Genomic DNA, 14,832 nt, shown 5'->3' with positions numbered 1-14,832 from the left:
AATAATAGATCACCATGAGTGGCTCGCACTAATCTCCACCTGCTGCAGGCACAGCCAGGCGTTTGTCGGTGCAAGGCTGCCCTCTTGCGTGTGTCGAGACAACTGCAACTCTCCTAACCTGATGTCATTGATTTGGGCTTTTTTTTTTTTATCTGACTCTTAATTTTCTTGACCTCTGCACATGTTTAGTCGTTGGATCTCTAAATAAGGTGTTTGTTTTTGTTGTTTTTTTCTTATTTATTTAAACCAAATGGGGTAATTATTTCAAAATAAAAATAATTTAAAATATAATTTTAAAAAATCACGCAGTTCGAGAATTAACCTACATTTTATAAAAGAGTCACAAGATTTATTAGTTGCCATTTAGATGTATAATTGAACTGTGAAATTTATGTTCAATGTTTTACTTTTTACTAATATGTTCATATTTTTTTTAATAACAACATCTTTTTGGCAAGTGCACATTTTTGGAGGGCAGGTGCAGATGTCAGGGGGCAGGTGCAAAAAGGTTGACCTCAAGGTTTGATTCCAACCCAGAGTCACGTGCTCCTATCTAATACAGTATCTGCTTTAAAAAAAAAACTTAAAAAAAAACAAATATATAATGTATTTATTGGCCTCTGTCCTTAACTCCTTTTTCATTTACAAAAAACAAATGCAGTTCACAATGAAGTCAGAATCACAGTCAGAGGTCAGAGGTCAGCTGCCCTCTGCTCACTGCGGTAATGGGTCAAATTCAGAGGTCATATTTCGTTGTATCATAATAACAAACAAAAAACACTTTCAAATTCAATTTCACTTTCAGAAAATACTGCCCTCTTGTGTAGAATCTATGTAATGCACGTCTTCTAACACGATATACTAATGCGCGTTTATTGTTTAGAAAATTGTTTAATTTTCTTAATCTGTTCCCGCTCATCTCTAATCGTGTCAGCCATCTGCCATGACTCTGAATTGGCTGTAATTTGTTTTCATTTTGAGAAAACGTTCCTTGATTTACGTCGAATCGAAATATAAAATTATTATTTTAAAATATCTCGATAAATAAATCGATTTAAAGTGTCAGAAATGATTCATTGCGTCTCCACTGTCAGGAGAGACAGTTGCAAGGTCATGAAAGCTATAGTTCTCCCTTTTGGCCGGTAGATGTCTCTGTTTGGTGAGAAATTGATTTTTTTCCGAGGCTTCCACGGAGCAGGTGCTTCACTCGGGACTTTCACTCGCCACTGCGTGTATCACAAAACGTTCGAATCCTCCCCCTCACATGTTCCACCTGCACGCTGCAGCTGCACTGGCTCTAAATATGGGATATGTGGATGAATAATAGATAGCCAATCAGAGAGGACAAGGAGCCGGCGCTGCGCACGCGTATTGGCCCTCCGTGCCGTCAGTCAGAGAGGTCGCTCACAGGAGAGCTGTGGCTGAGCTGTGATTGTGGGCACGGATCTGCTGTGCCACGAAATGGGGCAGATGAGTGTTGGTCTTTGACGAAGTGCCGCCGTGACAGCACCTGCCGCAGGTGAGTGACCCACTTAGAGCCTCGTATTTAGTGTAAACTGGAGCGAATCCCGGGCGAAAGTGGAGTTTATTTCCTTTTTCTTTTTTAAAAAATATGCGATTAATTTGAATGGAGATAAACACTTGTCGAGCAACAACAGTGTTTACAGCACTTGACTAAAAAAAAAAAGCGCCCGTATTTTTTTTTATTTATTTATTTTTTATTTTACAAAAAAGAGCAGAGATTTTCACTGGCAGTGACCAGGATGGACAGTAACTCATGTTTCCAAAAAACCTACAGGATGTAACTGACCAATCTGAACTGACCATAGATATCAATGGCAATGGTAGTCTCTACAATGTAGAGACTACCATGTAGAGTCTACCTATGATTGTGTGTGTGTCTCAGAGAGAGAGAGAGTTATGATTGTGTGTGTGTGTGTCTCAGAGAGAGAGAGAGAGTGAGTGTGTGTGTGTGTGTGTGTGAGAGAGAGAGACACCGACAAAAATGTATGCAGCAGTTTTGTTTTTCCTGCTTATACAGCAGAGCAGGACAGTGGCAGGAAAGTTATTAAAGGGCAGGGATTAAATGTGCAGAAAGGTCAGCTTTACTCTGTCAACTGTTCACTTTTGTAATTTTACGTATACGCAGGCCCTGCTTCTGTGAGATGATTAGTTTGCGATGTTGACCTGCAGCAAAACTACTCTGCATTTTAGCTTGGTGTTTCTCAAAAGATGGGGTCGGGACCAAAAGAGTTCGTTTGCATTTTTGTTTCAGATTGTGCTAATGGGTGGTTTTGTTTTGTTTGTTTTTTCATTATTAATCACTAGATGGACTGTAAGATGATTTGATGTTAGATGATGAAAACATGTTGGTTGTTAGTGCAGGGTTAATGCCCAGAAAACAGTTCTCTCAGTCTCTAGACATTCACAGAATATCGTTACAAGTGCACTGCAACATTGTCACTTCCTAATAAGACACCACTGTTGTATCTCATTTAAATTTTAAATTTTAAAAAATGGTCAGACCTGGCTTCTACATATCTCTGTGTGAGGTACGTTCTGGTCGGTGAATCAATGATTCAGTCAGACATCATGTGCGTCAGATTGTTGTTTTTATAGAGACTAGTTTTTTTTTTTTGGATAAACAATCCTGATTGAATCAAGAAGCATGGTCTGAGGAGCCGCGGCCTGTCAGGTTTTATTTTCTGTACTGTGTCACAAATCTCGTGGTCTCAGATCTAAATGTATAAAGGATCACGTATTCATGATGATAAAACTCTGAGAACAGAGACGTGTGACAGGAGTTAACAGGATTCTTTGCCTTGGTTTCATCATAAAATCCATGAAAAACAAACTAAACCTAAAAACCAAAACAACTAACATTTCCCTTTTCACCAAAACATATGTTCACTTCTTGTTTCCAATTCTTGATTGCGTTTGGGAGTCTGTCTGCTTCCGACTCTTTTGGTCCAAACTGTTGTTTGTTTCCCGATAGAAGCAGAACATATTATTAGAGAAGTTATTGATTGTTGGATAGTCGGACTGAGGGAAAGTGAGAGGAGAGAACGTTCAGCTCCTGCCTACGTATTATGTACCAACACGTATTATGTACGTTTTTGCCCAGTATCGTATGTAACCAGTAAATCTGAAACATTTCAGACCCTGTTGTCTAACCCTATCATTTACATATCGTTTGTTTATTTCTGTCTTTTAAATAATAATATTTAGAATTTTTAAGTACTCCCGGTCTTCAGTGTAAACTTGCAAAGCTAACAACTAAATGCTAATCAAAATGGAAAATAGTTTTCTTCAACCAAAGCTTGCAGTATTTTAATTTAAATGACTGTGTAGTACTTTTCTTTTAGTACTATGCTGCCCGTAGTACTACAGACAAACGTTCACAGGCTCAGCGACTGTAACGTGCTCCTTTCTCTCTGACAGCACTCCAACAGTCCAGGTGATGACTTGCCAGGCCTCACCCACACCTCCCAGTCACTCAATCTGGGGACTGACCACTTACTGGGTGTGCTTCACTGATTACTGCAGTACCCTATAATGGAGGGCACACACACCGTCCTGGTCCTGTACGCACCCATCCACGAGCTCTGCAACATCAGCCTGTATTTTCCAAAGAGGTGGACCCCTGGCTTTAAGTACAAGAGCCGTGCCTCCATTTCCGAAGAGGCTGGTAATGACCGTGAGCAGGAAAAGGAGGATGTGTCCAGACAAAGAGTCCAGTCTTCTGCCTGCTCAGGCAGACTCCTCTACTCCCGGCAAGCAACAAAGGAAGCTGTTGCGGAGCTCAGCTGGCTCGCGGCGGAGCACCACCAGTTGCTGGTGGACCTTCTGTCGCTGTGTCGGGATTGTGCCAGCAAAGTAAGGATGGGCAATCAGGATGGGAAGGTGCAGGACTACGTGGAGGGTCAGAGATTTCAACCTGCAAGTCACCACGTCTCCAGCAGCAGCCGAGGTACTCCTGCGTCTTCAGATCATAAAAAGGCTACATCCAAGAGCAGGAAGATGAAAAAGCTTGGAGGAAAAAAGCTCGACAGTGCTGAGGATTTACTGCACAGTAAGATGAAGAAGCAGATCACAAGTGCTCCTCTGGGTTCTGCTTGTCCTCCTCAGAACGCAGTGCCAGCTCCTGCTGTCTCGGTAGCGGAGCGTGCTGCAGTTCCTCCGGCTGTTGTGGAAGTCTGCGATAGTCCAGCCACGGGGTCTTATGTCAGTGCTGTCAGTAATCCTATCCTGCCCATGGAAGAACCTTTTCAGATGAGTCGAGAAGCATGGGACTTCATGGAGGACAACCGGACCTTTGACCCCGACATGTACTTCTGTAATGACTTTTCTGAGTATGACAGTGAGCTGGGTTTTGAGTCTTCATCTTGCAGTCTGATTGAAGGACTGTCCAGACGAAATAGTGGGAGCAACCTGCGACCAATTAGGAGGTTTGATTCTCCGCTGGACACCTTATCTGAAGGTGCATCATCGATCAGGTCCGGTGACCAGTCATGTAACGACGATCTAAAGAACACAGGGGTCAGGGTGGTGGCCAAGCTGCAGGACGTGGCAGGGAAAGTGCAGCACGTCGGCCAGAACAGCCCAGACGGACAAGACCAGCTGCTCGGAGTGGGTAGAGAAAAGACAGGAAACAGACAATGTGAGGGACTGTGGCTGCCCCTGTCCAACACCAACAGTCTCTCATGCTCAACTAAACCTCACCTCAGAAGCCCCACTTCCTCCTCTTTGTCCGGGGTCTTTAACACATCCTACCCTACCTCAAATAGCCTCCAGAGCATGTCCCCGGTCCTGTCCCCTCTGCCCTCTAAGCAGGGCAGCCCACAGTTGAACCACCGCATTCTCCTGCTGTGTGATAAAGACGTGGATTCCGACCCCCAGGGCAACATCGACGAGCCCAAAATCTACACCGAGATCATCGACAGGAACGGCAACAAGCGCACGATCACCCGCCTGGATCTAAACCTGAGCAGGCGGCCCAGCAACGCCAAGTGGAATTCCTCAAGCAACTCCACCACAACAGGTGAGTTTTAAGACATCACTCGTCTCACACAGTACTTTGAACACAGTGATTCACGGGCAGACTCACTGCTTTGACATCCAGCTTTGATCAACTCAGATACACAAACCACTTGTCATAAAATGGCCGTGATTTGGTGCATTTTTCTTTGTGATAAAAGAACCAGAAGCTCCAAGAGAGATTTTTTTTTTCCGTGTCTCTTTAAGGACCACTGCCTGAGCTTCAGCTGGATTTCTCCGGCAAGTATTCAGCAGTGTCGCACTCTGTTTTGCATAACGTGTGTGTGTGTGTGTGTGTGTTTTTGCCCAGAGTTAGAGTTTAACTACTGCGTTCTCATCTCGCCTGGCACATAACCACAAATCAAAACCTACCCAGGAGGGTTGAACAAGGGTCAACTCTGGGCCTGAGAACGGTTTCACTGATGATCCATGTATAACTCTGTCAGTGTCTCTGTCACAGCAAAGGAGGATTAGTGGGAGTGTCCCGGATCAAAGGCTTTAGATGGACACATTGTGAATTAACCCCACTTTTATTCCTGAGCACAGAGTTAACTGAGGCATTACCAATTTGGATTCTTGAGGGACCGACTATCCCTCCCCTAAATCCACATCCTAACCTCTTTCACAACTAGCTGACCAAGGATTACGGACCAAGTCCAAACAAAGGATTAGAAAATCCTTTCAGGCCAAAGTCTCTTGCTCTAAAATGATAAATTTTGTGAGTTTTTTCTCCTTCATTTATTCGGTCCTTTAAATCTAGTTGTAGTGCCTCGTTCTGAGGTACAAAATCACTGTTTCCTATCGATCTAATCCTATAAGATGTAGAGAAAACTTTTCTCCACAAGATTAACAGTGTTCATTAACTGACAGCTGGTCATGGTTAGTTAAACATGTAGTTTACCCCAGGGCTAAATATGGAGCTCTCTGCTGGATAGAAGAATGAATAACACGGGTTTACTCATCTGACAGTAATTTTAGATCAATGCGGGATGAAACGACACTGTCCCCGTGTGTCCTCCCACTTCAGCATTCACATGGATACAGAGCAGTAGAACAAGACACTGGAACCTTTACATCACAGGTTACCAACTATATTTGAATTTTTTTTAGGACTGGAAACTCAAATAAAAAGAAATAAAAATCATATTTTTGTCCAACATTATGATTTGATTGTTTATGCTGAATTGGACGGATTGGACAGTTTGTCAGATCAAACTCAGTCCATGGGCATTTGTTTTACGTGGAAACACATACTTCACACGGGCTGCTGGGACGTTTGCATTTGTCATCTTTAAATCCATTTAAAGATTTACTGCTCAATAAGAATAAAAGCCTTTGCTGTCGATTCCGTTACATGCTGTGCTTCATATATCTGACACCACAGGGCACTGGCTGGGATTGATAATCTTTTTGAGATACAGTGTAGGATGTAGTCGCACATGAGCAACTGCATCTGTATGTTCTTTACTGCTCAGCCTCCCTCCTAACCACAGTCCTTCTGTCTCATCCTTCTGTCCTTTTTTGCTGCGTCTTGAATGTTAAATGAAAAGGCCTCCATGTCGCTTCATAATTGAATACACTTCAAATGCTAACAAAGATAAATGAACATCACAGGGTCCAGCCGAAAGGACTAAGTGGGTCAGTGTGAAGCTCAGCCCTTCATGGTTTGCAAATGTCAGATTAATTATGATCTGGGCTCTTTAATCTATTCTTTGTGCTTATTAAAACATGCTAATGGAGGAGCGGCTAGTTACCACAAGGGGGAGAAATACAGTTGTCTTTTTGTTTAATTATATTTACTCAACCTTTTGTGCTGTAACTTTAAATATGTACTTTCAAAATGTCGTAGCATAGACTCCTACCATAGACAGGAAAATATCAACACTGCTTTCAAATTTGCTCTGAATTCCTAAGGATTCCAGCAAAGAGACAAATATGAAAATGGAAATAACCACCACATAAACAATCGCAGTTCTGCTAAAGTTTCTGTCGGAAAGCAGCAGTACAAACATCCATCATTCACCTAGAGAATATTCTGCTCAAATGTTCATATGTGAACAGCAGTGTCTTGATGCAGCCATCTTCCTGCCTTCTTCCTGTTTGCATACTTTCACTCTTGACTTACATATTTCTTTTATGACATGTGGTGGGCAACGCTGTAATCTGATTACTCATTACGGTCCAGCGAGGTCATATGAAACTGATCAGCAAAAGTGCATCGACCTCTTCTCCCCGTCGCTCAACACAAAGCACACTGCCAAGCATAGTTTTGTTTCGTCCAATGAGGACAAGAGACTGCTCTATTCAGATAATGAAGCAGTTCCTGCCAGAACAGGCTACAAAAACTTCCCTCTCCTCTGACTCTCTCTCTTTCTCTTTCTCTCTATCCCACTCTCTCTTGTCCTTCTTTGCTTTACTTCGTCTCTGCACTTTACTCACAGTGAGGCCCAGTTGTCTTTATCATACCTGTGGCTCTTGATAAACAGCAAAGTGTCTCAAAGCTCTGAGAAAGTACCTTTAATTGTGTTCAAACTTATAGCTTCAGGTGTTGGCAGTACCGGTAATTACAGCTTTCAGCAGTGTCTTATTTGTTAAAAAAGACTGTAATTTCCAGATAGTAATTTATGCTATTTTCAAACGTAAGTGTGACTAATATCATTGTTTGTCAACTTTTTTTTCAAGCCACAGCCCATAACCACTAAAGAAAATTGACACAGAAAGTATACGTACTGAGAGTTAATAATCCTTTAGTTTCATTTTCTCACAACTTTTTTACTCTGTTTAGTCGAACACAACACTGATATAGCTGCAGGAATTGAAGAAAGATGAACACAAAGATCCATTCAGACCATTTAAGTGAAATTAGATAGTTTTCCGTGGTACACCTGATGCACTTTAGTTAGGAATTACAGCCTTATATAAACTAAAATACACCCCACATCATCTGTGTCCACCAGAGGGCACTGTCTACAATCCTGCAAACTAGCAATAGCTACTGTGCCACTGGAAATTACTCAAATAAAGCCGTTGTTACAGAAAACAAAAATAAAATGGAATCGCTATATGGTCGGACATGTTAGGATACTTTAATATTTTTAGCCTATGTTTCTTAGGCTACTGAGTAGATGGATATGAATCGAATGTTAGTTGTTATGAATAATATTTTTTAAATAAATGTGATTTATAGACCAGACATTTCATGACCCATTTTTGCCATTCTTGGTTAGTCTAGTAATCTAGACCACTAGCAGTTACTTAACTGCTTAGGTTACATCTAGTAGTAGACTGCAACACTGTGAAGCATACTGTATAAACCCTGTCTGTCAGCCCATGGCTTGCCGTGTTCCCTAGTCCTATTATCCAATCAGCCTTCAGAACTGCATTTCCAGTGAGTAATGGCCACCATCATGTCAATCTGCGTCCCTGCAGCCGACCCTCGGGCCACCGCAGCACTCCTTCCTGTGCCTGTCCACTTGTGTCTGCCTTTATTTACATGGACCTCAGGGCACGCAGCCAAACCAGTCAATCAGCCAGTCAGCCCCGACGGCCGCACACAGCCGACGAGCTGCAGCCGCAACAGTCGGAGAACCAGCAGGCTGATTTGACGGCTCTTAACATGTCAATGGGTTTATTTGTTTGTTTGTTTTCTTTTATTTAAATGTGCATGTCAGCAACTTGTTAACTAGTTGTTAAAATATTTGTATAGATGTAAAACAAATATTTTCGAAATAGCGCAACCAAGGCTAATGACTGACCTTTAGTAATGTTTGTGTATCTTAAGGTATCTAGTAAAAAACAGTAGAGGAAAAAACGTTTTCATTTGGGCTTATTTAGGAATTTGTACCTGAGATACATAAAAGTTCAACGGGAGGCAAATTAAAATCAATGTGGTAGCTGGTCTGGGTTTTTCAATACTACCAAAGGCTCATCATCCAAACCCTAATAGACTGCAGGCAAGAATGTTTGGTAGATCAGAGCTGAGTGAAAATAACTCCAGTTCACAATATACAGAATATGGATGTTTTTACATAATACACAAGTATATATTTTCTATTATAAAACTTCAGTGTCGGTAGAAAAAAACAAACAAATCTGCTGCCTCACAGCAAAGCCACTAGTTTGCATTCAACCTGGAACACATGACTTTTCCAGGTGGAGCTTGCGCTCATATTGACAACAATAATTGTTATATTTACTTCTGTAAACACAACGTGTGACATCATCTTCAGAGAACATAGGTCACCTCAGGGACATAGTTCTTTCAAACTGGAGTCTGATAGCGGTGACATTAATGTGAACAACCGTGCAGCAAAATAATAACCGACAAAGACTGGTGAGTTATTAAACCTATCGTACCTAATTATCTGGTGATGTAAAGCAAACAAAGTCATTTCTATAGCCCGCCATGCTGATTCCAGTTTCAAGACCAACTCTGCTGTTACTGGTGTTTGTGTTTGTGTCTGCTGCGGTTGTGTTGAGTGCAGCTGCTGCAAGGCTTTCTCTGACCGCCGCATGAGTAATGACAAGCTGACAAAGTCCTAGGTGGGTTAATCCATCACATCTGACACGCCCACCTCTCAGTATCAGGCACTAATATTGCCTCCGAGCCGTGCCAAACAAAGATGGGCTATTGTAAATATGACTGTGCTTATATCCCCACTGAAACACCCACACTGCCTGGCAGCTGCTCACTGACACGCTGTGATTTTACTGTCAAATCATCATCACACTGTCACTCAACACCTGCAGATTTGCTCCAAGGCTTTTGAGCCATGGGTTATATTTTACATTTAAAAGAAATCCCACAGTGCAAAACCAAACAAAATGTCACTAACGTTTATACCGAAACGTAATGATCTCCTAGTTTCAGTTTACTCACAGTTTAGTTGTTTAGTTAAACACAGCACTGATACCCATGCAGGAATTGAAGAAAGATGCATAGAAAGTTCTTCAACAGCTCTGAGTCTATGTTTTTTGTTTTGCTGCTGCCACTTAATGGGTATTGTTCTTAAAAAAAAAAAAAAAAAATTTATGCCAAGAAAGTAAAATTGGATGATTTTCCACAGTACAATGTTGATCTCTCGTGACACTAATGTGCTGCAGTCCAGTGGTTGGGAATCACTGATCTGAGGCAACACCTGCAATATACCTGGAATAAAGTCTCCATTTAATCATGTTGATTTGCTTAAAGTTGCCAGATAAACACAATCCCACCTGCACTCTGTTCTGTCTGTCGTGGATAATGTGATTAATTCTAGGCTGCAAACACGGCAGGAAGTGGACAATGGATGGTAATAACACGGAGTCCTTTCACTGGCCTTAAACTTCAGCTCAGTGTCTGCATGTCTGGCTGTAAATTTTGAATGTGGAGCCTTGAATCAAGATGACTACATTGCGGTGTTTTGCATTACTTTACCCCCCACCCCCCACCCCACCCCTCCACTACTGCTGCAGAGTAACTGTGGCAGGACTTACACTGCAGTGTGTGAACACAGATTAATACATGCATTTACTCTGCCTGTCAGATGGTGGCAGCGTGGGACACTTGATGCATGTTAAAATCAAATGACGCAAGTTGACTTTTAAACAAATGTTATTTGTTTGTGGAGCAACTTCAGCAAAAAATGTAATTATATTTGGGGTTTGTTTGGTTTATTTATCTTTTTTTTTTTTTGTATTTTGTAGTCTTGTCACGGGAGAGTGTTTTGTCATTGATTTTTTGGCACAGACTGAATTTAGCTCTACATTTGGAATTATCCCAGACTATAGTCAGCAGTAGTACTGCAGTACAGCATTATCATACTGAAAAGTAAATTAAAAAAAACAACACAACAAGAGGGCTTGATTAAGTTACAGATGAGGAAGTGTATTACTAAATCTCTATACGTTTACTGTGAACCACACGCTGCCAGTTACAACCATACGTGTGTGTGTGTGCGCAGGTCTGCATCTGTGGTCTCTGATAATTCAATTAGAAGCATTCGACTGAGCCTCATGATGAATTCATTGAGGTGCAGTTTGGCTACAGTACAGTAAGATCCTGTGTCCTCTTGAAGGATACTCATTACCCACTGAGGTTATAGGATATTTCAGTCTCTCATCCAACAGGATGTGATGGGCATTTCTCAGTTTCCAGTTGATAATTTTGCTCCTGCAGGTGGAGGTGTTGTCTTACAGCTGAAGGGAAATTAAGGTCAGCGGTCTTCAGGATTTGCACACTCATCCTCCACGGATGCTCCAGTTTTCTGTACATTCTATTTACATTTTTACTGTCTTTTTTTAAATATAGATTTTTCTCTCATAATTTATTGAATATGTGCATCTTTGTGTGTAAGTCTCGGCTGTAACTGCACATGTGACCCATATCTCCAGCTGCAGCTTGAAGCTAATTTAACATGAATTGTTCAGGTCGTGAGAAATAGAACAACCACTCAGCTGGTTTATCCTCTTAAAAGGGAGGGTTTTTTTTTTCTCTTCTCCCCAACGTTGCCAGAAAGCCATCAATGTGTGACTTTTATCCTACTTTACAATGCATTGTTATTTTGAACTCAGTATAAACATTGACTGCATAAAGTTTAATTACAATTTTTATTTCAAAAGTCTATGGAGACAAATGTGTTTTGTGAGTTTATGCTATACAAATAAAATTTGACCTTTTTTTGTTTGCATTGTGATGACGAGCAGTAAATAATGTTTGACCTTTGACCAAGAAGGGAGGGACCTTTTGTCTGCATTGTGATGACGAGCAGTAAATAATTAAGTTATTGGTTTCGTTAAAAAATGAATTAAATTGACTCCTTCTTAGTGTATTGCAGCGAAAGCAGCACAATACTTCTCAGAGGTGATTGAAACTATAATTATGTTATCGGATTAACTCTGTTGTCACTGTGGTCCAAATGTGGGAGTGTATGTACATATTTGGTCAGAAGAGGGCAGTCTTTCTCTATCTCTGGCTCTCTGTAGAACGGGATGAAGTTTTTCCAAATATCCATGTCTTGTTTGGTATTAAATGACCTGTATTAAATTGATATCTTGAAAGTATTTGTACTGAATATTAGACAGTTTTGTAGTTTTTTGGCTTCCTGTTAGTCAGCACGGCGCAGATAAAAATAGTTGTTTATTCCTCGTCTCTGCAGGAAACTGATCTTGCATAGTTTAAAAATAACCGTACGATGTTTTACAGTCTCTCGTGCACCTACTTCTCTGTGTATCACTGCATTAACCAACCCAGATTACACAAGCACATGCTGTTATTTTTGGCCGTTGCTCACCAGGGAGCGGTAATTACCTTGTGGTTCCCTGTGTTCGTGTAGACGAGTCCCTCTTGCGTCAGGATGATATCTGGATGCTGGATGCCGATGACTCCCAGGAGTCCATTTCACGCGTCCCCCGCCCAGACCACCTGGACTTCCTTCGCATCACACCGCCAGAGGATGACATCATCGGGGACACACCTTCCTATCCCAAACTGGAGTGCACGGTGAGGGAAAAAAACCAGAAACACCAACAACTTAATTAATGTCAATTAATTTTAATAATGTGTCACCTAAGAGACAGGACAAACAAATACAACTCAGTTAAATGACATGAGCTCAAAATACGAGATACACAATAATAATACGAAGACACAGAAATGTGTAAAAATAGAACAAACCGATTATATATATACAAACCGAAAATATATTTATCAAATTAGAAAATTGAACTGTTATTACAAACCTGTTTTGTCAACATATCCTTCTATTTATCTTTAATTCTCATTTTTCATTTTCTCATTTCTAATTCTTGTCTTTTACACCAGGTCAACTTAAATTAATTAAAGCTTTAGTTTCCCGGGAATTATTTTGTTTGTGCTGCTGGTCGTGTGCCTTTTAGTTTATTTTTTAACATCGTTTTTAAGTGTCTGCTCACTTTTGGAAATGTGTGGTGTCCAGTTAAAAAGGTATTTATGTTACTCAATTTGATTAGATATTAAAATATCTGTTTGTGTTGGGGCTTGTTTTTGTTTTTTTAATTAAATCTCTAACCTCTGTCCACGTAGCTTGCTAGCTACCTAGCCACCTAGCTCGCTAAGTAGCCCGCGGTGTAGCCTGCTAATTAGCCTACGGTGTAGCCCGCTAACTAGCCTGCTAATTAGCCAACGGTCTAGCCCGCTAAGTAGCCTGCTAACTAGCCATCGATCTACTGCTTCTACAGTATCTATCCATCCCTGTTTAATACGTTTTAAATGCCTTACCTTATTACACGTTTTCTTTTATTTATATTCCTTTTTCTTTGTTTCCAAATAGAGGCTCTTCTGTACATTAATGACTGACTTTGACACTCCCTAAAGTTAACACACACACACACAGTACATTCTAGAACATAGGGAATAAAGAGTGTGTTTGCCCCACTGTTGTTTGTCTGCAGTTCAAACCCAGGTTGTGTTTGCCACAGAGTGTGTGGTTTATATAATATTTATGTACTGTTTGCACGTCTGCCAAAACAGCCTGTAGCAAACAGGCTGTTATCCTACTATTTAAATATGCAAAGGAGACAAGCATTAGAGTAGAAGCACTAATACTGTGAAGGAATTCATTCCTCTGGCAGGTGAGTCAGATTATCCGGGTGTGGTTAAGGGCAGGTCGTATATTGTTGCAATGCAATGCATTGTTTTCGCAGCCAAAACAACAATGAACTGTGAACACAATCTGCTGTCGCACTATTACAAACACCGTCATGGCCATAAATAGGCCTCAGAGAGAAGGACAGTTATCTTACTGGTTTCTTCTTTGTCAATGAAAAATAGGGTAAATTATCGCAGGGATTATTATAATAAGAAAGAATGTGGTTTGATTTTTGTTGTTGTTGTTGTTGTTGTTGTTGCTGTTGTTACACTGTATTTTATGATTAATGTTGGTGAGAACAGAGTGTGTACCAGACTCATACTTGGAGGATGTTCCACCACTTGTTCCACCACTTGTTCCACCACAGGCTTTGTAACTACATTTCCCAGCATGCACTGCATCACCATATTCACAAGCATAATTTTTTGTATTTATTGTATTGTGCCTTATTAGGTTTAAGCATAATGCTATTTATTGTATTGTGCCTTATTAGGTTATACAGAGCAAACAGGAGTGTATGAAGTACTGTATGTTCACTCTATATAATGATCATATATTTGACATTTTGAATGTAGCGAGATAGCTTTTCACATATTTTTGACTTTTTGTTGTTTGGTTTTATTTACATAAGATAATAATTAATTGCTGTAAAAGAGTCTGGTCAGTTTCTATGGTTCTACAAAATAAGAATTTAAACCCACGTATTAGTTCACATTACAGGTCTCTGTGCCTCTGTCCTGAACAGTCTGTAAGAAGATTTACTGTGTGCGCAAGAAATACCGCCGCTCTTACATAACTTAAGTCCTTGGCGCCAGAAGCCCACTTACCATTTAAAGCCGTAGCTGAGAAACATGAATCAAACCATATTTTACGGGGCGGTTTTGTTTCATTATTTTTATTAAATTATAACAGTGAAGATGAAATACTCCAATTGGTCATGCAGCTCTTCTCCCCCTGCTGGAGGAGTTGGTTGTTGTGTTTCCAGGTCTTGGCTTTCCTCTGTTCTTTTCTCTTTTTTTATTTGGTATGTCATAAAAGAGGACAGTTACAAAACATTTATGATGAAAGAGTGATTAAACACGGCTCTTTTGTGCGCGCCGGGCTCCAGCTGAGATCAACTTCAAAAGGGCAGTCTTGAAGGAATGCATTCAAAAAGGAGTGACCTTCGGTCGTCAGGGGCAACCACCAT

At 40.8% G+C, this 14,832-nt stretch overlaps 1 protein-coding gene across 1 annotated transcript in view; it reads left to right on the top strand.

Annotated features, from left to right (window-relative positions):
• The first annotated feature begins 1,069 nt into the window (after positions 1-1,069).
• LOC103389183 (formin-1) overlaps positions 1,070-14,832 on the top strand; it is a 64,132-nt gene continuing 50,369 nt past the window's right edge. Inside the window, exons 1-3 of the mRNA XM_025059309.1 lie at positions 1,070-1,519; positions 3,442-5,041; positions 12,351-12,517. Coding sequence (XP_024915077.1) covers positions 3,556-5,041; positions 12,351-12,517 — 1,653 coding nt within the window. The 5' untranslated portion in view covers positions 1,070-1,519; positions 3,442-3,555. The remainder of the gene's footprint in view (positions 1,520-3,441; positions 5,042-12,350; positions 12,518-14,832) is intronic.

Source organism: Cynoglossus semilaevis, chromosome 1 (assembly GCF_000523025.1).
Source record: "Cynoglossus semilaevis isolate Cse_v1.0 chromosome 1, Cse_v1.0, whole genome shotgun sequence".
NCBI lineage: Eukaryota > Metazoa > Chordata > Actinopteri > Pleuronectiformes > Cynoglossidae > Cynoglossus > Cynoglossus semilaevis.
The sequence above is the reverse complement of the archived record's forward strand: the minus strand, read 5'-3'. Positions and strand labels throughout refer to the sequence as shown.